Below are 26,616 nucleotides of genomic sequence, written 5' to 3'. Positions count from 1 at the left end.
ACGATGTTTATCAGAAAAATCACTACGATATTTTTCCAGTATCGTTCAGTCCTAATTTAGAGATTCTCCTGGCTTACTGTCTTTATCAATCTTTCATCCATGCCCTCCTGTGATCCTGCGATTCCTCCAAGCTCCAGGCCACGGGTGGGGAATACGAAGCAGGCAGACAGAATGGAGGAAGGGTCAGAAATTGCCCTTGAAAGTGAATGAAATGCGTGAAATTAAAATTGAAAGCATAAGAAGTGATTCTACATCCTTGTAACGCCAGCTGCTTCTCTTAATGGTGCATTTATATTCTTCTAATACAGGGGTGGGAAATTATTTTCCTCCCAAGGCCATATTCGAATCCAGGCAAGTGGCGGAGGGACATCCTGCGATCATTGGTGTAAAAATAATTTAATAATTAAATATCAAATAAAATATCACTGTCAAATAGGCTATTTAATCTATTATTTAAATCATTTCACGTCTCTTTATTAAGGATACAAGTGCAGACAGAGGCCTAAGGGCAAAAATATACATATATTATATTACTTACGGATTATAAAGATAAACGGGCCGTATGTGGCCCGCTGGCCGTAGTTTGCCCACCCCTGTTTATAATATGAGAAATCATGGAGAAAGATGACACAATTTGGATTTTGAATTGTTTTTTTGTGTTTATGTCTATAGCTTACTCTTTGAAATCCAGTGGCATAAGTGACAGACTCTCAGATTTGTGACTGAACTTGCATTTTTACACTTATTTAAAAATGTAGTGCAGTTTGATGAGCGGTTGCTGTACTATTAAATTTAAAAAAAAATAAAAAATTATGACTACTACTACAACTAACGATTATTTTTCTGATCAATTAATCTAACTAATACTCTTGTGATGTTTGATTACTCGATTGCGACTGCAAAAGACCTAAGAATATGATATTTTTACTAAATTTGACACTGAAATTAGATAATTTTGTTTTAGATTATGTAATTTGAGGTCATCGTAATGAAGTATAATTAAGATTTATTTTATTTTGTCATATAATGCACAAACGTTAAATGCTTCCTTTATGCTTTTGATCTAAGCTGCTCAATCTGAGTCATAACACCTCTTCTCTCAGGTACGACATGTTTTGTAGACTGCGTAAACTCAAAAAAACGATTATTCATTGACAACATTATTCAACAGTTATTTCAATAGTCGATTAGTTAAATTTTTATCAATCAACGCGTTTCATGTAGTATGATGTCATGTCATTTGTGATGGGTAAAACTAATTTCCCTCAAAACACATATTAGCACTTTACACTTCACTCACAAGTAAACAGCCTCATCAAATCATAACACTATTTAAAGCCAGAATTACGGCTGATGTGATACGTAATACGCACTGACTTCCTTCATTGCTCTTTGGTTGACATACATGATTTAGCGCCGCACCACTAAAGAGCCGCGTGCTTGTCCCTGATCCTCCTGGGCATTTGGAGAACCACTCAGTTCTGCTCCAGCGGCCCCGGGGACGAGAAGCTTTGGACACCTGAAGGCTGTCGCTGACTGTGTCCCGGGACGTTCACAGAGGCGGAGGCAGGGACGTGGCCAGGGGGGAAGGGCGTGGTGGGCGGGTGTTTGGGGAGCGCGTCGTGACCTCACAGACAGAAAGGTTTGGATTGTAAATAGAAAGCGTGCACTAGGTTCTCACTTGGACTGAAATGGGAAGATATTATTCATTTTTTCTGGAGATATTATTACTTTGTTCCTCGTTCATCTCTATAGGGGGCGTGCTAAAATATTGATAAATGATACATTTGGTGATACAGTATTGATATCGTGGACTTCTATATTAGTATTTGGCTGTATTTTACTGAATTATTTTGTGACAGAGCTACAATTTTGTGGTATCGTGTCTTGAAACTTGTTTATGCTAAACACGTGACATATTTATGGTTTTGCTCATTAAAATGGGTGTATTTCATGTTAGTTTGTAGTCATTTTAAAATAAATACTGTTGTTAAAATGTATTTGGTTTGTAAAAAAAATAGTGACATATTGCAGAAGATCGTGTGCAATATATTGATCATCGTATGTATCACAAAATAGTGATATTATCGTATCATCATGAGCCATGTATCGTGTATCGTATCGAGTCGTGAGGGACCCTGTGATTCCCAGCCTTAATCTCCATGGAGACAATGAGATAACAACAATACTCTTAATTCTTTTTGCAATAAATATGGCTGTGATTGAATAAATGTGAGACAGATGTTTAATGTCATACTGTGGAACATTCCAGGCAATGCAATAAAATCACCATGGAGATAAGCAGGTGACAGACCCTCCAAAGGATTCTGTAAATTATATATGATACATAATACACATTTTTTACGACACATACTAAAAAACACTTTTCCAAAAACAAGTCATTATTTACAAAGTTATTCCATTTAACTCAATAACTGCCAATGGTTTTGAACCATTTTTAAGTTAAAGATGAATCCATTAATATTCCTTGAACAGAAAAATACCATTTGTTTTTCAAGTTCTTTTTGAGAAACCCTGACATCTTTGTCCTTTTTCTATGAAACTGCTTTACTTCCATGCTGTTTTGAAGATGTACAGAAACATTTTATTTTAGATTTCATAAAAATAATATCTTCTCTGGTTTGGCTCCAGTAGCGACCTCCCACTGCTCGTGTAAGTGTTGTGTTCCTGGACCTACACTGCACTTATTTATTCCAGTCTATGGAGGACTTTGAGACTGCCTTCAAGAGGACGCCACGTCTCATGTCCTCTCCCTTTGATCGATGCTTCGGGGGAAATGACCTGATCGAAAATAAACCACTTAAAACTCGACCGGTGAAAAAAGCTTTAAAATACCGCAGTGAATTTCTATGTTCAATGTTGAGAGATTCAAAAAGAATAAAATATTGTGCCTGGTTATTGGGCCTTTTAATACCAAATACTCCCATTTTCTATATAATGTAAAGTTTCATTATTTTAATGGTCTACTAATGATTATTACTACAACATTTATTTTATTCAATGGTGCCAAGTGACATTAATAATCAACCATTGACTTTTTCAGTGAGCAATTTAGACCCCTTAAAATGCTTGGTCATGAGAAAGCCTAAAATTCTGGAAATCAAGCTAAATAAAGTAGACAATAATAAACGTTCAATCACCCACTAACTTCAGATCTAAATAATAATGATTGAAAGTCTTTATAATAAGAAATAAGCAGCAATTTAGAATTTTCAGGATCAGCAGCTCTACTCCGAGCTCCTCCGGTGTGATTGAGCTCCTCACCCAATCTCTAAGGGAGCGCCCAGCCACGCTGTGGATGAAACTCATTTTGACCGCTTGTATCCGTGATCTTGTCCTTTCGGTCATTACCCAAAACTCATGACCCTAGGTGAGAACCATGGCCTCGGATTTGGAGGCGCTGATTCTCATCCCAGCCGCTTCACACTCGGCTGCAAACCGTCCCAGTGCATGTTGCAGGTCCGGGTTTGATGGAGCCATCAGGACAACATCGTCTGCAAACAGCAGAGATGGAATCCTGTGGTCCCCAAACCGGACACCCTCCGACCCCTGACTGCGCCTAGAAATTCTGTCCATAAAAATTATGAACAGAACCGGTGACAAAGGGCAGCCCTGGCGGAGTCCAACATGCACTGGGAACAGGTCTGACTTACTGCCGGCAATGCGAACACAGCTCCTGCTCCGGTCATACAGGGACCGGACAGCCCTGAGCAAAGGGCCCCGGACCCCGTACTCCCGGAGCACCCCCCAAAGGACACCCCGAGGGACACGGTCGAAAGCCTTCTCCAGATCCACAAAGCACATGTGGACTGGTTGGGCAAACTCCCATGAACCCTCGAGCCCCCGATGGAGGGTATAGAGCTGGTCCAGTGTTCCACGACCGGGACGAAAACCACTCTGCTCCTCCTGAATCCCAGGTTCGACTATCGGTCGGATTCTCCTCTCCTGCACCAGTGGAGTTATAACCGCGCCGTAATGATGGCGAGGGTCCCCAGTGTCCACCCGGGGAGTACGATAATGACCTCTCTTTTATGATGTCTATTGCTTGTTACTGAGGTCCGCACCGAGCTTGTTGCCTCATTACTGCAGCCCTTTTATCCGAGCGCGTGTGTTAAGCATTGCACACGCATAGATACACTTTTGGTCCCCGTCTTTATTTGGAACACGCTAATATAATGTCTGGTAATGGGCGCAGCGAGCAGTGCCAGGAGGTGCTCGGGATAATTGGCTGCTTCCTCACCTGCTAACACTGGCGCCATTGACAACGATGCGTTTTACATTTTTTTAATCCCGTTCACCTCTTCACCGTTACCCCAGCTCTCACTTGTAGAACTGCAGGTTTTCACACAAGTTAGTCAAGATTCCAACTCTGCTTTTTTCCTCCAAGATTCAGAAGAGACAGGTTTTTAAAAGTGTTGGATTGTCGAATATGTTACTTTTCTACATTATAACATCTGCTGATCATGGAACAAGGGATGTGAAATACCTGCTATTTCCTTTTCGTTCATGATTTCCTATTTGCACATAACTTATCAAGGCTATATTCATTTCTGTCCTTACAGCTGAATTGTTAACAATGTTTAAAGATTTAAAGAGCTGTAAGAATTTATGAATAAGGTTATGAGTTTTAATGGTTGATTATAAAAGCACGTGTACAGTTTTTTGAGAAGGATATCGGGGTGTGTTGTTTTATGAGGCAGCTTCGTGGCAAAAGACCCTTTGTAATTTTCTAGAAGTGTTGTTTCTTTGAAAGCAGTAACAGTACCTTTAATTAGAACAGCTTGTATCAAAAGTATTCACACATTCCTTCATGGGACTTCTAATAAATGAAACAATACAATAAAATGGTTCAAATTTGAATTTTTTTTACAATTATAATCATTTGGGAAGGTGGATTGGAAAAAAAAAGACACACAAAATAATTGTTCCTTGTTTCCTTATACGCTCATAATAACTTAACTTGATAAATAAAAACGCATCTGTGTTTTTCATGTTCATTTGTCAGTTGTTTGGCCGCCATCGCACCAAACTCAAAACGTATGTCCCGCTTTTAGGTCATAGTTGCCGTCCACAAGCACTTGCGCCCCCTAGTGGTACAAACCAGAATATGATGAGTGTATTTGACGAGTGTTTACATTGATTCTCATCCCACATCACATTAAAGGCGATACAGTATAGTTGAAGGTCTCTGTATCATCAGAGGACCAGATATAACTTAAACCTCATATGTAATATTAACCAGGAGTTCCTGTGAGCTCTGTGCGGTCTCGCTGTCTGTGTCTGAACTGGTCACACGCGGCGTCAGACCGAGGTGATTGATTAATCCATACTCAAACGTCTCACAGTCTGTCCCTCCGTCTCTGACCGCTGCCTCTGCTCTCCATCAATCACCTGCGCCCGGGCTGTGGAAGCTCGCACCCGAAGTGTCCCGCCGCCGCGACAGGCCCAGTCAGATGTCAGTGTTCACACGGGACACGGTCATTACAGGGACACGTGAAGGTCAGCAAAACAACAACATTTAAGGGAAACTATGTCACGTTTTAGCCGTAAAGGTGGACTGTGTTTTCTCCGCCTGCTCTGCTCGGAATGTTCTACAGTCTGGTTTTAAACATATATGTGACTGACCGTGGCCAATCCAGTTACATGTCTACCCGGAGACATTTTGAGTTATTCACAGATTCTGAAAGTGTGAATTCAAAGCTTTCCAATGATGTCTCACGCATGTAGATCTGATAATATTTAAGTAAGTTGTGGTCATTTGAATGTATACAACTCTCAAACCCATTCACTGAGAAAACGGGGCTCAAAGTTTCTCACCGGAGTGAGCCCAGAGTCACAGGGGGGCTCATTTGCATCTCATTGAGATAAGCCCTCCCCCCTGTCACACTGACACCACCTCCCCCCTACAGCTGTCACTGAAGACTCAAGAGGAGTGTTGTTACTGATGGTAACTGGACTTGAATCAGAATTAGAAGTTACTATATTAAAATGGAAATACTTGGATTACAAAAGGCCCTGAATAGAATCAAAGAATCAGAATCAGAATAGGGTTCATTGCATTTGTCGATAAACATAATTCACAGGTGATTCAGTGCCAGCAATGGTGCACTGAATGATTCAACACAAAGGACAGTAACTTATAGGAAGTTTAAAAAACACTCTTAATAGAAGAACTCTTGTAAACAGATGCCAGGGCCAGGTATACGAACTGCAACGGGTCCATGGCTTTGAATATATGAGATAATAGATATGATATGTACACCACCAGAGTCCAATTACATCAGAGATCACATCCTCATCCTCTTCTTCGTCTGTGCACTCTTCTGTGCTGTGACTCTCGGCTCTTGGCATCAAAGCTGTAAACAAATAACAGGACATTTAAGAAATGGCTAACTTTTTCACATAAAACACTCATTAACTATTTATTTTTTTTAACACAATGTGAGAGTTTCAATATAAATACCTGAAGTGCTGATAACTCTTGATCTTTGGAAGCCGTCTGAAGAAGTGGGATATTGAGGTGAGACTCAGGAGAGCTGTTTTCCACTCCCTGATGACAAGGGCGACACTGTAAAAAAATGAGAACAGAAGAAACATATCTTAAGCAGAGAGCAGCACTGAAGTTTTGCCAGGCTAATGTTTACACATTACAGTAGTCAAATAATATAAACTAACCTCAGCGATGTCTTCCAAAGTGTCAACCCTGGTCTTCATGTATGTTCGCTTGATAATCTGATGATCTGTGCGTGGCCTGCAGCTTCTGATGTGTTGGAGAAGCTGTTTCCACAGTGATCTGAAGCTTGATGTACAAACTGCAGGCTCACCTGAAAAACAGATGTTGCTTATGGTTAATTATACTCTAATCATTAAAACACGAAAATCACCAAAATAATGTTTTACACTTACCACGCTCCTTAGCAGACTTCACGTAGAGACAGGTCATGTCAGTCAGGGTGTCTTTGCCAATTCTGAAAAGGGGGATAAAAGGATTAGGGTTAACAGTAATATGGGAATAACACGCTTCACAGATAACAGTTCACATTGTGACGTTAACGGTGTATTTAAGATGCAAAACGCGGAGATATTGGGACATCTGCCCTCGGCTAGCGATGCTAGCTAGCTCACTTGAGATAACACGGCTCGTAAAAGCAAAACACTTGCAGAACAGCACACCAAAACATAAACATACACTCGAGTTTAAAACCGGCGCACATTAAAGTGATTAAAAGCGGGTGTTTTAGTCGCAAAGCTTACCTGGTTCAGCCGTCCTGTTGTCTCTCCCAACACCGTGCACAGAGAGACACACAGGAAGCTGATAATGGCCAGGCAAGCGCGTGATTGGTTCGAGTGACGCAGTGCGTAAGCCACGTGACCAGAAGTGGTATCGGGAGTTGTAGTTTTTTTCTCTTCCCTCGCCGAAAAATAACCCGATAACATAGCAAAGTTTAGCTTACAACTTAGCTCCGAATAGCTGCGTTTAGCTCCGGGCCTAACAGCCGGTTTAGCACCATAAAACAGACACAAAGCACGACCCACGGGTCAAGAAATACTACATAAGTATATAATTTGTACAGACAAAACGCCGAAAAATAACCCGATAACATAGCAAAGTTTAGCTTACAACTTAGCTCCGAATAGCTGCGTTTAGCTCCGGGCTGTGGGGGTAACAGCCGGTCTAGCACCATAAAAGAGACACAAAGCACGACCCACACAACCCACGGGCCAACCCACGCCGAAAAATAACCCGATAACATGGTGATAACAGCAAGTAGTCACAGTAAGCCCGTATTGCAGAGTGCACTGAAGCAACATGTTAGCTTAGCATTAGCTCCACCGGAGCAGACAAGTAAGATTCTAAAGTGATCACGAGACCGCCTTAAAACACAGCGTTAAAGCAATAATTTAGTAGTAAAGTAAAAGTGTACCTGAGTAAACAGTTCCGTTGCAATGTAGTCCAGGAAATGTAAGCTCTGAAGACTGTGCTCTGCAGACGGTCTGGAGTAATGAGAGAAGCACACAGAGCACGCAGAGCACGCAGCTGTAGCCATGCGGATCACAGCTGATTGGTGGAAAATGTAAACAACACGTTGGATAGAAAAAGGTGACGCCCCCCAGGAGAGCAGGAAAAAGACCCGAAAACTCCACATTTTTAACAGCTTAATGTATACGTTTAAGACAACCAATAGTGTTATCTGAAGCACACAGGGGCTTATTCATAACTTCAACTAGCACATTCTGCAAAAAAATGAAAATCACAAATTTGGGGGAAAAAAAGTAAAATGCTGTTTTTCTCAGTTTCACCGAGGCCGACATGGTCCGACAATTGCCGTGGCGAGTCACATATGTGGAATGTATTCAATTACCAATCTTTTAATTGCTAGAAAACACTGGAAAAATATGAATTCTTACAGTGAACTTGGCTTTTTGGCATAAATTGAGGATTTTTTCACACTTTCACGCTGGTCTGGGCTCATTTTTGTCCTGAATTGACTTGCTTGGTCCAGGTTTTGTTCTGGGCGTATGGATATATCGATCTGGAATAACCAGATAACAATAATCAGACGATATTATGTCAATCCAATATTATGTCAATCCAGAAATGTGTTAAACCATACATGTCTTTGAATGTGATATATTATGCAAAATCGACTTTATTGAACTTTTACACTGTTTCTCCATCGTTAGTTTACTCATATTTCGATTGTTTCCTGCATGTTTCCTGTATTGTTCTACAACTGAGGCTTAAGTGCTCAGAATAGTCCCATCTTCAAAACTACATTCACAATTTTATTTTTAATATCTAGATTTCAACATATTTTCCACCACTACTGTGAATGAACCCATATTGATTTATCCCTGTGGTATTTTTACCAGCATTGTTAGCATACAACATGCTAACAATGCTGGTAAAAATGTAAGGCCGAGCAACATCATAACTGAGATACAAAGCAAAACTGTTGTTGAAGAGCTTATAGTTGGAATTATAGTTGTACTTGTGAAAATGCATGCTTGAATTGAATGAGATATACTTTAAAGGTCAACGCTTTATTATGCAAAGTTAATTATCTTTCTTTTTCATTTATTGTTTGGAGGAGTGTGGACTGTACGTGAAAAGCCATAACATTACGACCACTGACCAATGCACAGTTTATCTTATTATTGTGACAAATATCTGGGCTGTGATGCTGTCTTCAGTTTGTGTTTTATGACGTGTTATGATGAAGAATGATGGTTTGATGAATGGGTCAGAGAATCTCTAAAACTGCAGCTCTTTGGGGTCTTTTTGGCTCCTGAACTGTTCTGACGAGAGGCAGGTTGTCCAATGGAGAGTCCAATGACCTAGACATGAATACTGCCCATAACTGCATAGGAACTTATGGGAAAAAGAAAGGAAGGAAGGAAAGGAAGGAAGGAAAAGGCACTTGTTGCATATAGACTCACTCATCTGACAGGAGGTCACACCACAGAGCAATAATATTATCGGTATGTCATTTTACCCGTTCTACGCTGAAAAGAAGTCAACCCTGAACTGTTTGCTTGTAAATGAAAAGCCATTTTTACATAAAACCATAATTAACTCCAGTGCACTTGTTGCTCAAATGCCATTTATTTTAATGGGATCAAAAATGCAACCGGTTAATTGAAATGTCTTTATTAGGCTTGTGAATATATCATATATGTTTGTTTTTTAAAGGTTCATTCAGTAATTCTTTTCCATCTGGTCATTTTCATAATATTCCAGTGAAAGACTTGATATTAAGATATTGAAATGTTATAGCTTTGCCTTGAATGTCCCACAGTCGGGCATCAAACGTATCTATCTTCCATTCATTTAATAACGGATGCTTTCATTGATCAAGTATACCATGAAAAACGTCCATTGTCACTGTCAGCGGGGGTCGCCTTTCCAAAGAGCTCACCCGTAACTTGGCCCGATGGCTTGTCTCCATGGAGATAGATGCGTTTAATGCCAAACTGTGGAGCATTCAAGGCAAAGTAATAAAGTGATAGTGAATGACTTTGTATGCACTTTTTTGTTTACTAGAGGACATGTTATAGCATCGAATTTAGATTTTTGCTATTTACTTGAGACGGTTAATAATAAAAATCAACATAGTTTGAATTAGGCCGACATTTTTTAGTCTTTGTGCCTTTTTTAACCAAAGTTTCAGTTAAACATCAATTCAATCTTGCAGTTAGACTTTTTATTCCAGTGCCAGAGAATGTAAAACCTGTAATAAAGTGTAATGTTCCTCTTTTTTGACCTTGAGGTATAGCGTGAACAGAGCCCATAGGTCAGAAGTGTGTGATCAGGTGAGGATCTGTCCCAGTGAATCCGAGAGACGACTCTGGTGTGAAAACTCAACTCTCTCATTCCCCCTGAAGGCCTCGCTTACAGATTTTTTGACTGACAACAGACACCAATATGGCCTCTGTCCATGTTATCCACACCCACACAGACACCTTGGCCGCGGCGCCAGCTAATGCCTTTTCCCTATCTATTTTCCATTTAAATAGTGTTCTGTATATTCAAACCATGTCTCGTCTTGTTTTATTTCAGATCACGAGACGGTGCCGGAGCAATGATTGACAGGAGGGCAAGCTGAGGGCATCGTCATTCATCCTATCTGCAAATATCCTCTTAAATGGACTGGTGACTGCTCCGAATCCGCGCAGACGACGCCCATTCGCGGCACATTTCGACCAAACGCTTTGACATTAGGAGCTAAAATAGAAGAAAGGTCATGCTCCCTTTGTCTCGCTGAACGGCTGCGAGCGGATTCCCAGTTTGTGCTTGAAGTTGAAGTGCGAGGAGAAGACCATGCGTTTCCATTTGGCGCTGGCGTTGCAAGCGCTGTGGAGCGGTCTGTGCCAGGCGGCCATGCAGCACTACCCGACGGCGTGGGGCCACTACGACGTGTGCAAGTCCCAGGTCTACACAGACGAGGGCCTCACCTGGGATTACATGGCCTGTCAACCCGAGGCGGCGGACATGACCCAGTACTTGAGGGTGACGCTGGACCCTCCCAACATCACCTGCGGAGACCCCCCGGAGACCTACTGCGCTCTGGTGAGTGCGAGAGCGCTCCGGCGTCGTTTTATTTGCGCTCAACGGTTTGCGATTAGTCACGCGCGAAAGCATTTATTAATAATTGGATGGAGTTGTAGCTGTCTAGACAAGAGAATGGGGGAAATATCAGCGTCTGCGGGATCCTGCACAAGTCTGGTTAATTTGTTTTGATCTGATTTGAGTTCCTGTTTAAATAATTGATGATTGAATAAGTGATTTAATGAAGCATCACATTTAGTGAATTTTAATCACATAAATGCCAACCCCCCGTCTCTGCCGTGTAATACTATGCACTTGAATTAAAGGTTACAGCAGGCTTTTTATTTTTATGAATTATGGTTTGAAGATAACATTTTAGAAGAGTAATGTGCATTTTCAGTTAAATCCTCTAGTTTGTTGCGTTAGTTTCAATCAAATAAAGGCTGAAGTCCAAAATAGGTTGTCAAAAGTATAAAAAATCTGATAATATTTGTTAGTAAAACTTGATTTGAGCAAGTATCGATTAAAACACATAAAACATTTTACTATTACCTATTTTTATGACCTCAATATTTTTCGAATGATTTTGAGCTTTATCAGAACATTTGAACATATATAAGTTAGTCACCTTTGAACACAATTGTAGCTTTGAACGTTTCATCTTTTCATAATGAGCCCCTCTTTGTGACCACTGCCTTTTGAATCGATGGGAAACAGGTTTTAGAATCATTATCTCTCTTCCTGATTTGTAATTTGCCAGAAACGCAATATCCATTCAAGGAATTTTCAAACTAAACCATTGTAAAAACAGTTTCCCACATTTATTTGGCGCTCAAAGCACAGCTCGGATTTGTAATTGTCTGGCTTTTTGAAAACATGTGTGGCACTCTTGATGTTGAAAATGAACTCACAATCATGCAAATCTTAAATTCCCAGTGGAGCCGAGAGGGAAACGTATCGGGTCAAGTATTTAATTAGCAAAGCCCCCTCCCTCGTCTCATTTCGGGTCCTTTGACTTTGAAAGGCGCAGTGTGTGGCTTCTTCTAAGTGCTGCTGGTTCCATTTTGGGGCGTTGCGTGTTTTCAAGTCATCAAAGATTCTCTCTGAACAAAATGTATTCCACAACAGCTTCAAGAGCCCTTTAGATAAATGAGATGTTTCACTGGAAGTATTTCTGTAGTATTTTGTGAAGTATAAATAGTGTCTGTCGCCAGCGGAGTCAGCTGAGGAGATGTACTGAACGGGTGGAACAAAATGCATTGCGTGAATGATCAAGACTGACACGAAAAGAGGGGAAACATTGGGGAGACGGACTCAAAGGACTTGGCGCAAAATATTCAAAGTCTGAAAAACTAATATCGGCTCCATCGGGTTGGGATATGCGCTCGGATTTGTGAATAATTTAACATGTTTTGTAGCTAATGTGTTTTATTCATAGGACACATTATTCAAGGCGACATCTCGGTGGGAAAGCGCTGACTGTCAGGGTCGGCCCGTTCAAGGTTATGAAGGTGAATATTGTGGTTTAAGGGTCAAGGCGGAGCTGTGCTTCTGTGCGCTGCCTCTGGGTTAAGTTCACGTAGAATAATTGCTGCAGTAATTGCAAATAAAGGCTGCGTTTGAAGTCAGCAAAAGCTTTCTATTTGTTCGAGAGATTGACAGATGAGGGGTTTTTAGTGGTTGACGCTGATACAGATATTTTAGAAACCACGAGCAGCTGATGGACAATAAGCTCAGCCAATATTATTATTAATTTTTTGACTTTTCGGTTCGATTTGGATCATTTCCCCAAAAAGATATGATTTGAAATTGTAACTTAATTACTGTCTATACTTTCTGCATATTCTCTCTGCATAAAAAAGGTATAATAAGAAAAACAAATCCTATAAATGTGTATATATTTAGACAACCACAACCCTGTTACTTACTACTAACTCATAATGTAACAGTTTAGTAACAGTCACAACAGTCACATTTTGTGCCTTCCCATTGTCTCACTAAAAAATAACATTTTATTTTAGGTTTGTGTATTTTCTTTAAGCAATTAGTCAACATAAACCAAATATCGGCCTATGTTGGAGATTTAAGGCCAGTAACAGATACACTTAAAGTTGTAAATATCGGCCCCTTTAAATTGATGTATTATCCATCCATCCATCCATCTTCTGCCGCTTTATCCGGGGCCGGGTCGCGGGGGCAGCAGTCTGAGCAGGGACTCCCAGACTTCCTTCTCCCCAGACACTTCCTCTAACTCCTCCTGGGGGATCCCGAGGTGTTCCCAGGCCAGCCGAGAGACATAGTCTCTCCAGCGTGTCCTGGGTCTTCCCCGGGGCCTCTTCCCGGTGGGACATGCCTGAAACACCTCCCGAGGGAGGCGCCCAGGAGGCATCCGGAACAGATGCCCGAGCCACCTCAGCTGGCTCCTCTCGACGTGGAGGAGCAGCGGCTCTACTCCGAGCTCCCCCCGTGTGGCCGAGCTCCTCACCTTATCTCTAAGGGAGCGCCCAGCCACCCGGCGGAGGAAACTCATTTCGACCGCTTGTATCCGCGATCTTGTTCTTTCGGTCACTACCCAAAGCTCATGACCATAGGTGAGGGTAGGAACGTAGACCGACCGGTAAATAGAGAGCTTTGCCTTTCGGCTCAGCTCCCTCTTTACCACAACGGTCCGATGCAGCGACTGCATCACTGCAGCCGCTGCACCGATCCGCCTGTCGATCTCACGCTCCATCCTTCCCTCACTCGTGAACAAGACCCCGAGATACTTGAACTCCTCCACTTGGGGCAAGGACACCCCACCCACCTGAAGAGGGCAAGCCACCTTTTTCTGGTCGAGAACCATGGCCTCGGATTTGGAGGTGCTGATTCTCATCCCAGCCGCTTCACACTCGGCTGCAAACCGTCCCAGTGCATGTTGCAGGTCCGGGTTTGATGGAGCGATCAGGACAACATTGTCTGCAAACAGCAGAGATGGAATCCTGTGGTCCCCAAACCGGACACCCTCCGACCCCTGACTGCGCCTAGAAATTCTGTCCATAAAAATTATGAACAGAACCGGTGACAAAGGGCAGCCCTGGCGGAGTCCAACATGCACTGGGAACAGGTCTGACTTACTGCCGGCAATGAACACAGCTCCTGCTCCGGTCATACAGGGACCGGACAGCCCTGAGCAAAGGGACCCAGACCCCGTACTCCCGGAGCACCCCCCAAAGGACACCCCGAGGGACACGGTCAAAAGCCTTCTCCAGATCCACAAAGCACATGTGGACTGGTTGGGCAAACTCCCATGAGCCCTCGAGCACTTGATGGAGGGTATAGAGCTGGTCCAGTGTTCCACGACCGGGACGAAAACCACTCTGCTCCTCCTGAATCCCAGGTTCGACTATCGGTCGGATTCTCCTCTCCAGTACCTTGGAATAGACCTTACCCGGGAGGCTGAGGAGTGTGATCCCTCTGTAGTTGGAACACGCCCTCCGGTGTATTATATCTAATTTATTAAGTAAGAACTGTATATTTGTTTACTGCACTTGTGATTTAGATTTTTCATAAACATAGAGCTGCAAAGTATTTGACATATTCACAATATTGTCGACAATTGCGCTAGAAGAGCATTTAAGTGCATTATTTAGGCTAAAAACTTGAACGTATGTCTAACTTGTCCATAGCTCTCATAAACGCTATTGGCACGTTATTCTTTTTCTTGGTGGTCCTCACAGGTTTGCAAAAGATAAACACTATAAGAAGCAGACGGCGTGCAGTGGTCTGATTGGATACACTATAGGGGGAAACAAATGTTACTTATATAGAAGAATAAAGTTTGTTTTCCCACCTTTAACATAGATTAAATACTTAAATCCATGAGAAAAATAAGCAAATTACTATTACTCTTTATATATTTTGGTAATCACTGCTTCATTGCAATCATAAAAAGATCAGTTTGGATTGTGTTACAGCTTAAAATAAACAGAACAAAGATAAGAGTTAAGACAATGCACTGTTTTTGAGCAGCTACGTGGTTCGCGTACCACATCTGTGTGACTCCCCGGTATACAACACTAATAACCCGGCTCATGTGTTTGTTGTCTTTGGCCTGCTGTCTGCGGTTCCCCCTTTAACCCCAGATTGATCCAGCGCCCTCAGATCTGCCGCTGCGTTTCCTCCTGGATAAATTGGTTGATGTTTTCTGAGCAGCAGTGATCCGTGTCCGATGGGCGCGCTTCACTGGAGCGGCTCCGTTTGGACATGCGCGTCTGAAACATTCCTACTTATGATGATTTTGTTATTATCAAGCTGTAGTCATGCAGACAATCACTCCACTGCATCCGAGCACATTACGTGTCTTGTCAAGGCCCCAGAAAACAAGTCTCAATTTATTTATTTGGATTCGATTATATAATTGGCACGCAGAGACAAAACTGACATTTTCCAATTTAAAGAAAAGAAGAATTATATTTTTGATGTTTCGATCGAATCAACTTGCAAGAAAATTGAGACAAAGGCTGCAAAAGTTTGTGTTTGTTAGAAATGTGTTAATGTGTTAACAGCGGCTCCAGGCACACCAAAAACCTGATCCGTTCTTATTTCTGGAGCTGTCAAATTATTGTCATGATGCGAGTAATCTGATTTCTTTCAGATTGTTCACACCTCTGCACCTGGTTTTGACATTGGAAATTATGGGGTGGAATAGCAAACTAATGAAAATGAAAGAGAAAATGCTGAAGTTATTTTAAAATGCATTGTACTTTTAAAAATCTATAATTTAACTGTGTTTTATTTGATCAGATTTATTTTGTGCATGTAAACATTAGATCTAATGAGTTACTGGCCATCTAAATGTGTCCATCTCTTTGTAGACCTTTCTAGTTTATTTTTTCTACTTGAGTCAAGATTATTGTACATTTGTTGTATTTATTATACAATCAATTTATTGCAGAATGTACCTTTTCTATTTACTGATTTAGCCAACAGCAGCTGTAGCTGTGGCCAAAGACACAGAGCTGCTGGATACTATTCAAAATAGGATATCTCCGGTTGCTGCATTCAGCCAGGGTCAAAGATAAAGAAGACAACACCACACACACACACACACACACACACACACACACACACATACAAACACAAACACACAAACACACATCACGCACTCTTCCTCTCCCTCTCCCTCTCTCCTCACTAAGACATTTTATTCCCCTTCTGGCCCCATGACCTTTCCCATTGCAATAAGCTGGCATTCACTGCACTCCTGTCTGCAAATCTGCCACATTATGAGATCTCAGAGTCCCCGGCAGTTAGACCCGACTGGCCTTTAAGGGCCTGCACAGGTCGACAGGCTTTGACTCAGTGTGATTAGAGTTTTTAGAGATTGAACTAGAGAAATGTATTAAAATTAATGTTTTATTGTGTTTGAAGCTTGTGTGTTTTTGTATTTTGCACTGACTGAGTATAATGTCTGGCAGATGAGGTTGTGATTCATTGCTGCTGGGTTTGGTTTATAGTATCAGATTACATGTAAACCAGGGGAGTCCAAACTGTGGCCGGGGGCCAAATACGGCCCTCCGACCAATTTTTGTTGGCCCCACCCTAGGCCACCTGCTATATTGGCCCAAACAACTAAAAGTGAAGGCTCTTCAAAACTACATCAAGAGCAACATTTCAAATGATTCACTCCATTGTCATGTTGTCTGGGGCCCTCTGCTCTGTATTTGTTTTAAGATGTGGCCCTCAGTGGAAGGTTTGGACAGCCCTGATGTGTTTAAAGTACTCTTTTAGTACTTTAAATTTATTAAGGCAAACTGGTTTGTAATATGACTAGGATTTGGAAATTTGGAGGTATTTTGTGTGTGATTTTTCTGCTACAGTGGATTTACTGAGTTAAGAAATAGTTTAATGTTTAGGTGGAAGTAGCTCAGTTTGTAGAACATTTCCCCATTGACCTAATGGTTAGTGGTTCAGTCCCCACTTCCTGCACAATGTTGTTGTTTCTTTGGGCAAGCTATTTAGCTCACTTTGACTCCAAAGTCCATGCACACCAGTTGTTGTTTGGCATAAAGAGCCGAATGCCCTTTGAAGGCAACAAAACAATATCTATGTTTGACCTTATACCATTTAATGATAGCAACAATGCAGAATGAGACTAGTTAGTATTTTGGTAACTCCAGCATTGGTTTCAAATGAGGATAATATTCTTTGTGCTCTTTTGAAAATGTTATATCAATTTGCTCTTAGCGTCTAAGAAAATGTCCTCTTTCATTGAAAACCAACCAAAGAGGAAAATACACCCTTTTATTAACATTTTACCTGTCTCTTGTGTTCTACAATACATTTCAATCGGCCCTTAATTCAGCATTATCCTGAGCAAGGATAAAACACGCTGTCGAAAATGACTCAAATTGCCTAATGCAGTGATGTCAAACAGTTCTATTGAATGGATAATTAGGTTTCAAATGTGGTTTAATTGCTGTTACTTTTCGAGGGAATTTGACCTTTTTAGGAGGCAATCAGCGCGGGTTCGGATGGCTGTCTGCTCTGCGATGCTTGACTTTTCCTCTTTTCAGACAAAATCCAGGGAATAAACAGCTTCGTCTGAGAATGTCACAACAGCAGCTCAGTCTCATCCTCCTATAACCCTGCAATGAATATTATATGGGCGCTCGACGCTGACAGAGCACCGCTACAGAAAGAAATGTCAGACAGCAGCGTGGTGATATCGTTGTGTGATTGTAGGTATGGTTTAGTCAAGGGGCAAATGCTTTGTCTGTGCTCAAACGTCTAATCAGGATCCACTGAGAAAAGGTTAGATCTGTTTGTAGACGCAACAGCTTATTTCACGTTCATTTGCAGAGTAGGATGCGATGCCATTTATAAGGAATAGAAAATGGTGACAACATCCAACATATCATTGTTTTAGTGTCATAAAGCAGTTATTTCAGTGGCTTTAAGTGGAAAGGGCATTTAGCCTTGAACTATCAGAGTTTGCTAGTCTCCAAGAGTCCAAAGAGTTCAACAGATATTTCCGTTTTCTACACTTAACAGCATAGTTGAGGGATGGGATTATGTTTTTATTGTACTGAAAAAGATTTGGCTTTAGAATTAACACATTTTTTTCTGTGATTTTTCTCTCCAGTATTGATTCTGTTTTAAATTACAATTACAAAATAAAACAAAGCGAAACAGGATCAAATGTGTTAAGTTACTGGAGATAATTTAACTGACCAAATAACTGAATGATGTTTTTGAATTTGCATTTCTTGATTTTGGTTCTATATTGTGTCCGAGCTTCTTCTAAGTGGCACAAAATACAGTCAGATAAGCAGGACCACCACTGGATACCTGCATCTTATTGTCACTCTGTGTGGGCATTGTTACATCTGTTGATGAGCTTACTTTGGTCTGAGGAATTCCCAGCAGTCTATTATGTAAATGTACTTGTATTTGCATTGTTTATTTGTTCAAGCAAAATGCAGCGTAACCTTTTATATTATATTTTTGATCGCTTCCATTGTTGTCATCTTACAGATTGTATAGATATATCTGTGTTATAAAATGTAAAACTATATTACCAGATTCAATTTCATGTTTTAAACTTGGATATAGGGTGTGTCCTCAAATCAAAATAAATGAAAATGTGCTGTAAATCCGATAACATACACTATTTCAATATTGTATCATCTGTTTTATGCAACTCCAAATGATCGCTCCTCAAAACCAAAACACAATTAATATGTCACAGTGGATACTAACAAACAACATTTATATTACATTTGGTGTCAAATAGGCACAGCGCTTTAATGTAAAGCGCTGTGAGTGCACTGAGGGGAGAAAAGTGCTACATACTGTTTATGTGACCATTTTAGAAATTGTAAAAGTTTTCTTCAATATTTTCCACGGAACGAGGCATCGCTGTAGCACAATCACTGCTCTCCACCTCTCATTAGCTGCGTTGACCAATTAAGGCACAATTTGTGAATTTCATAACCCCATTTTAATTGCCTCTTACTGGGGCTCACACAGTATAAACCCCCTGTAACACACCTCCCCACAGCCTCATTTACTTTTGATTGGCCTGAAATACTGTGGTCTGCCGGCGCTCGGGTTTCAGCACTCATCAGCACTTCCTGCTTCCATGCAAGGACTACACCCTGTTAATAGTGTAATCACTCCTAAAAAGGGAGATATATGCTTATTAAATGCAATGCATTTATATCATAAAGTAATATTGAATTGTCAGCAGAAATTTTCAAAATCTGTCTATTTTATTGCAAGATGGTGTCTCCACTGTACGATATTGGGCTGATCCTGGGGAAAATCTTGTGTCATCAAAACCATGGGTTGTAGGTCAGACAGTGAGACACGATTAAACTCGGAACTGTACGACTAAAGACGAGCCTCGACTGATAAGCCATGTCTGATATTGTGATATTGGTCCCAGGGTGAGTCCTCCTCTCGCCTCCTTAAAGATGTTCGCTCAGACAAACTTTGGTCATTGCCTCGACTGATCGTGTGAACCATCGATCTGTGAATGAGTGCCGTGCTAAAATGTTTTATTCCGCACGTGTCGTCACTTTCAAAAAATGTAGAACACACACAAAAATGGGCAATGGACTGAGCAGTGGAAATGGAACTTAAAAAACAAACAAAAGCAAAGAAAGGAGTTTGATGGTAGAAATGCTCAAAACAAGCCTGGGAGCCGGGCAAAATGACTTGATTTTATAGGTTCTTTTTTTAATTCGTTTTTCTTAGACTTTTTTGCCTGTAATCTACACTTAGATGAGGCCTGTTTTATTCCAGTCTAAACTGTTTCTGTTTACACATAAACTTCTACTCAATCATTTCATTTGTTTGTTGATATACGCAGTTTTTTGGTGCTTTACATTCGACTCTTCTGGCTTCAAACCCTGCAACAAGTTCTCATTTTATATCCTTTTCCCAGTCTTTGGCCCCTAGTGCTCGGTCCAGTCCTAATAGAGCCCATCTTCCTGACCAGTGTGAAGGTTACCCAACGCAGCTCATCAAATTCTGTCCAGCTCTTCCCGCCCCATAAAGTTTGCATGAGCGTCGGCCATGGTCTGAATTCATGATCATTTTTCCTATTTCCTTCTCCTGTGTTATTCCTGTCAGGCTGTGATACTCATGAGGAGTCCATTAAACAGGTATTGGTTGAAAATTCCGCCCGTGCCGTGTCGGGCATGTAGAGGCTAAGTCTGGAGTAACAGAGAAGAAGAACTCGCGTCACATTTTGTCGACTATTACGATACTCTGTGCGATTGCTGTCAGTAATGTTGCCAGGGCTTGTTCCCGTAGCTTTGTAGAAACACCATTGTCGTACATCAATCTGACACACTACAGTTGCTAGTCATGATGTGTTATTGTGAAATCCACTGCCTGTCCAAAATAAATCAAATAAATTGTCGCCACTTGGATTCAACACTTTAATCCAAGCAAATACAGTAGTTACGAGCCTCCTACTGGACAACTGCTGCGTGCGTGATGATCTTTCAGCTGCGACATTATTTACGCATTCAAACCCAACTGAAACAACCATGTGGAAAGACGAATCCCGTGGTCATGGTGTGTTTGAGATGTGTCAAATCGTTGGCATCGAGCGGAGAAAGCATCTGAGGAGAAGCAGAAACGAATCTACTACAGCTCTGAAGCCCAGTGAGAGTGTTTGTGCTGAGCTGGAGAAGGCTTTGTGCAGTGGTCACTCTCACAGCATAAAGACAAGATCAACTGGTGATGAAATATTAGAGCATGTGCCCCTTTTTTCCAGTGGTGACTTTGTTTTTGGAAAGGCAGTGTATCAATGTTCAAAAAGAGGACAGGCACAGCATACAGACCTATACAATACCAGCATGTTTGCATTCACCTTGACATTTAGTTAATTATTGATGGTGATTCTTATGCTTTGAAAAGACCATTAAAATGACAAATGAATGTGGTAAATGAGAATAAAACAATGCCCAAAATTGGGTCAAACCAAGACCAGATCAAATATAAATCAGAACTAAAACCAGGGCTATCTTGGACCAATTCAACTCTGTTAGATATGGATTAAAACAGGACAATACATTGGTCATTTAATGAAGACTTTGATATATACCACCAGACAAATGTCAGTTGGATTTTTCAATAGCTTTGTGGGTGGAATATTGTATTTATTCACTGAAATATAACACTGTAGCACTGTTCTTTCCGGGAATGCCCCCCACCCAGTGATACAGTATGTTGCCCGTGCCAGGATTAGTGTCAGGATTTGTCAGGCCTTGGGGCAGGCTCGAGGCAACACCACAGTGGACACATCAGGTCAGCTTTTGACGGCTCGCAGTAAAGGGATGTGTTTTTAAGGCTCATACTGTATATAGGCACTGCAATATATAGTGGATTATTAGTGGTTCTCAAGCTACGGCACATCTACTGGTATGCGGGCTGTGTCTGGTGGTACGCGGGCTGTGTCTGGTGGTAAGCGGGCTGTGTCTGGTGGTAAGCGGGCTGTGTCTGGTGGTACGCGGGCTGTGTCTGGTGGTAAGCGGGCTGTGTCTGGTGGTAAGCGGGCTGTGTCTGGTGGTACGCGGGCTGTGTCTGGTGGTAAGCGGGCTGTGTCTGGTGGTAAGCGGGCTGTGTCTGGTGGTACGCGGGCTGTGTCTGGTGGTAAGCGGGCTGTGTCTGGTGGTAAGCGGGCTGTGTCTGGTGGTACGCGGGCTGTGTCTGGTGGTAAGCGGGCTGTGTCTGGTGGTAAGCGGGCTGTGTCTGGTGGTACGCGGGCTGTGTCTGGTGGTAAGCGGGCTGTGTCTGGTGGTAAGCGGGCTGTGTCTGGTGGTAAGCGGGCTGTGTCTGGTGGTACGCGGGCTGTGTCTGGTGGTACGCGGGCTGTGTCTGGTGGTAAGCGGGCTGTGTCTGGTGGTACGCGGGCTGTGTCTGGTGGTAAGCGGGCTGTGTCTGGTGGTAAGCGGGCTGTGTCTGGTGGTAAGCGGGCTGTGTCTGGTGGTAAGCGGGCTGTGTCTGGTGGTACGCGGGCTGTGTCTGGTGGTACGCGGGCTGTGTCTGGTGGTAAGCGGGCTGTGTCTGGTGGTAAGCGGGCTGTGTCTGGTGGTACGCGGGCTGTGTCTGGTGGTACGTGGGCTGTGTCTGGTGGTACGCGGGCTGTGTCTGGTGGTACGCGGGCTGTGTCTGGTGGTACGCGGGCTGTGTCTGGTGGTAAGCGGGCTGTGTCTGGTAATAAGCGGGCTGTGTCTGGTGGTACGCGGGCTGTGTCTGGTGGTAAGCGGGCTGTGTCTGGTGGTACGCGGGCTGTGTCTGGTGGTACGCGGGCTGTGTCTGGTGGTACGCGGGCTGTGTCTGGTGGTACGCGGGCTGTGTCTGGTGGTACGCGGGCTGTGTCTGGTGGTAAACGGGCTGTGTCTGGTGGTAAGCGGGCTGTGTCTGGTGGTACGCGGGCTGTGTCTGGTGGTACGTGGGCTGTGTCTGGTGGTACGCGGGCTGTGTCTGGTGGTACGCGGGCTGTGTCTGGTGGTACGCGGGCTGTGTCTGGTGGTAAGCGGGCTGTGTCTGGTAATAAGCGGGCTGTGTCTGGTGGTACGCGGGCTGTGTCTGGTGGTAAGCGGGCTGTGTCTGGTGGTACGCGGGCTGTGTCTGGTGGTACGCGGGCTGTGTCTGGTGGTACGCGGGCTGTGTCTGGTGGTACGCGGGCTGTGTCTGGTGGTACGCGGGCTGTGTCTGGTGGTAAGCGGGCTGTGTCTGGTGGTACGCGGGCTGTGTCTGGTGGTACGCGGGCTGTGTCTGGTGGTACGCGGGCTGTTTCTGGTGGTACGCGGGCTGTGTCTGGTGGTACGCGGGCTGTGTCTGGTGGTACGCGGGGTCCTCTGCTGTTCTAGGTAGATAGATATATAAAATAAATTCAAGTTCACCTGCATAAGCCTCTCACTGTGCTTCCCAGTCATATTTGTGTCTGATTCAAAGGTCAGTGCAGAGGATTCTTCAGGTAAGGTCAGCAGATTGTGTTTCAGGGCAGTTTGAGGTGAAAAACAGCCCTCAGGACAAAACAGGAGGAAAGGACAGATTATAGGAAGTGTCAAAACACACTCTTAATAGAACTCTTATGAACAAAAACAAAAAAAACTCATTAACAAAACTCCTCTCCTAGCTTAATAGGGAATGGAGGGGGGGAAATAAAATAAAATAGATAATAAAAATAATAATAATAAAATAATGATAATAGAATAAAATAGCTAGCACAAGACTAGGTAATACTATTAGCAGGTAAGTAAACCGTATAAAAACAAAATAGAACACTCTTATTTACAGGTATTGCACATGGTTGATTCAGTATTGCACATTAATATAGTGGTATTGCACATGGTTACATCAGTATTGCACATGTTCAGGACTAACAGTGTTTGTTATAAAGTCTGACAGCAGCAGAAGGAAAGACCTGCGAAACCTTTCCTTCACACAGCGAGGGTGGATCAGTCTCTCACTGAAGCTGCTCTCCAGAGTGGACAGAGTGTCCTGCAGGGGGTGAGACTCATGGTCCAGCATAGATGTGAATTTAGCCAGGACACTTCTGTCCCCCACCTCCTGCACCGAGTCCAGAGCACAGCCCAGGACGGAGCTGGACTTCTTGATGACTTTGTCCAGCCTCTTCCTCTCCCTCTCTGTGATGCTGCTGCTCCAGCAGGCCACACCATACAGGAGCTGATGCCACCACAGAGTCGTAGAAGGTCTTCAGGAGTGGCCCTGTCACTCCAAAAGACCTGAGTCTCCTCAGGAGGTAGAGCCGACTCTTCCTGTACAGTGCGTCTGTGTTATGAGTCCAGTCCAGTTTGTGGTTCAGATGAACACCCAGGTACTTGTATGAGTCCACTCTCTCAATGTCCCTTCCCTGTAAGGCAAAAGACCTTTGCCTTACAGTCAGTCTCCAGGAGAGCCAGGTGAACTCTTGAGACACATCAGGAAAACACTCTTCTAAACCTCGTATCATATTCCTTGTGGTAGTCCTCATTTAAAAGTTACATTACCTATGGTTAAGTCTAATTTGAGACCAGATATAGTCCTAGCTTAGATCTGGTATAGTCCTATTTTAGATTTGGTTTAGATCTAATGGTTCTAGGAAGGCCAAAAAATGTCTTTACAGTGTGGATTGTTTGTGAGCCACTGAACTTTATTAACAGAAGATAGATTACATTTTATTTGTCCCACAATAGGGCAACTGCTGTGTTGTAACAGCAAAATACAAGCCCAACAGCAGTAAAATGATAGCAAAAAAATATTGAAGATGATAAATAGGGATTCAAAATAGACCTGTTTAGTATGTTAGTCCAGATTTATTAGCCATAATCAACCAACAATTCCCTAACATATCAAGCAAATAAGACTCCACTGAACTTGACTGCCAAGAGCAGAGAGTCAGCTCGTGGTGGAGGTGTTTTTACCATCGCGTCTCCCGGGCCACCATGTTTTCCTTCAGTCTTTATATTTTGCTGTTGTCTTGTTTGCATGTTTTAGGTATGCAGCGATGCGAATGTGAGGAGGGAAAAGCCATCCTCCTTAGAAGTAAAGTTGTTCAAGTAAAGTTTTGCGGAGTTTGTATGAAGACGGTATCAGGTGGCGTGTGATGTGTGCGTCTATCTGCCGATCCATCAAGGCCTTTCCGAGTGTCGCCGAGCCGTTTACACTGCCATAACAAGATAACAGCGGGCCTTCTTGACTCCAGCCTCCCACTGGGTTTTCTGTTGACTTTTATTTTTTTCCTAAAGTTTGGAGCAAAAAATAAATAAATCTATCTTTTTCTTTGCCATAAAGTATGCAGAAGTGAGCTGGGAGAGAATGGAAACCTGGTGGATTCTTTTATGATGTGAAGTTGTATGTCAAGCTGCAGAGGGAGAAGTCAATAGCAGAATGCATAATGTTGCATTTTGGGATGCAAACATCATATTTCACTGCTTAAGAAAGACACATTTCTAGAAAGTTATTATTGAGTAAATGTCAACACAAGACTGATACCTCTTAGTGCCAATTTATTTCCCAAATACCTCAAAGGCTTTTACTATTGACTTCCTGGATGTGAAATGCCTCATTGTTATGCCTGACTTCACAAAATATGAACCGATCTTTCATCATCCTCTTGTGCTTAGGTTGTTCCTTACTATGGGCCCTAGACAAGAACAGAGGAGCAAGTTAGAATCTCCACTTCACCTTTTAAAATTTGCGTTACAATTTGACTGTTTTTAATTCATTCAACACTCTGTTGTGCTAAACTGCTGCCTTATAGGGTAAAGTGGTGGTTGTCTGCCAATTTGTGCCTTTGCCGTCCACCAATAGTAACGCACCACATTCAAACATAGGCAAGCTGAGGCAGGAAGTGTAAATGTTGTTCTTGTTGTGTGATTTGATTTTCCTTAGTATCTAGTCTTAGTATTTATTAGTATTTGGGTATTGCATTTTTTTGACGACCCTGTAAGTATGCCTGCTCCAGAAGGATATCTCTCTATTTTGATGCGTCTGGTCTTTTTTTAAAGGATTTTCTGGCCCGTAGGCTTTATGAGACAGGAGCTGAGCGTGAAATGGGGATGAGAGAGATGGGAGGACATACGGTAAATTTTCTGAGCTGGGATTTTCATCTCAGAGAGTTCAGATGGGTTAGGGTTAGGGTCATTGACTGATGGATTAGTCCATATCAGCTTGTTTGATATAGACAGGAAATATGCAGGAAATATACTAATAAGGAAATAAGAAAGGAAGAAAATATTACAAAGAACTTGAAAAACTTTACATATTTGTGTAGAATCAATGCACAAAGCGAAGCACATTGTTAATCTGCGCTGAGAGAAGTTTAATTTTAAATGTTAGATGACCAATGAGCTCTTTTGTTTCCCGTTCGTCACTAAAATAAACCAATCTGATTGCACGGGCCTGTTTGAGGGCGTGGTGACCAGACGCTTTGTAAAGTATTAGAGAAGTATGTTTCCTGAATCCCAAGCCAATGAGGAGCGGCATCTGAACTTAAAATCTTTACCAATTCATATGCGTACTGGAGCTCTTGTACGCGATTATATGCTGTGACGACCCCGAAAAGGAAAGTCCTTCACAGATCTGTTCCACACTTTTCTCGTCCCATTTACCCCCTTTTCACAGCGACTGCTTAGAGTGTCCCAAATCCCTCTCACAGTAATGGGAGCTTTTGTTGCATTTCACCCTTCATCAGTTGGGGAAAATGACGGCCCGTGATCCCCCTCGCCACTGTCCCGTGTAGAGACACAGCATTGAGACTTGAACTGCAGAAGACTTGACTTTTAATTGCTCTTTGAACCACTGGGCGGGTTCGGCTCGCACTCGGCTGAGCACTGATTCCCTCGCCTCTCCGTCGGGACAGGAGCGACAAACGCAGAGCGATCTAGGAGGTCGTCGCAGACATGTTGCTGGAAATAGAGTTGAGAACGGGACATATGGAGACATGCATATTTACAAGCTGTGATCATTTATTTGTGTTCACAGCGTTAAGTGGTAATGAATGGGTTGTCAGTTTGTTGTCGGCGCCGAAAATGTGTGAT

At 42.6% G+C, this 26,616-nt stretch overlaps 1 protein-coding gene across 10 annotated transcripts in view; it reads left to right on the top strand.

The window, feature by feature from the left end:
* The window catches only part of ntng1a (netrin g1a), a 146,827-nt gene that overhangs the window by 5,345 nt on the left and 114,866 nt on the right, over positions 1-26,616 (top strand). For all 10 annotated transcript variants that reach the window (XM_072450546.1, XM_072450541.1, XM_072450545.1 and 7 more), the window contains exon 2: positions 10,583-11,092. In XM_072450546.1, coding sequence (XP_072306647.1) covers positions 10,844-11,092 — 249 coding nt within the window. In that variant the 5' untranslated portion in view covers positions 10,583-10,843. The remainder of the gene's footprint in view (positions 1-10,582; positions 11,093-26,616) is intronic.

This window comes from Eucyclogobius newberryi, unplaced genomic scaffold (genome assembly GCF_026437365.1).
Source record: "Eucyclogobius newberryi isolate DKJ021-1_F unplaced genomic scaffold, fEucNew1.0.hap1 SCAF_18, whole genome shotgun sequence".
NCBI classification, from domain to species: domain Eukaryota; kingdom Metazoa; phylum Chordata; class Actinopteri; order Gobiiformes; family Gobiidae; genus Eucyclogobius; species Eucyclogobius newberryi.
The sequence above is the reverse complement of the archived record's forward strand: the minus strand, read 5'-3'. Positions and strand labels throughout refer to the sequence as shown.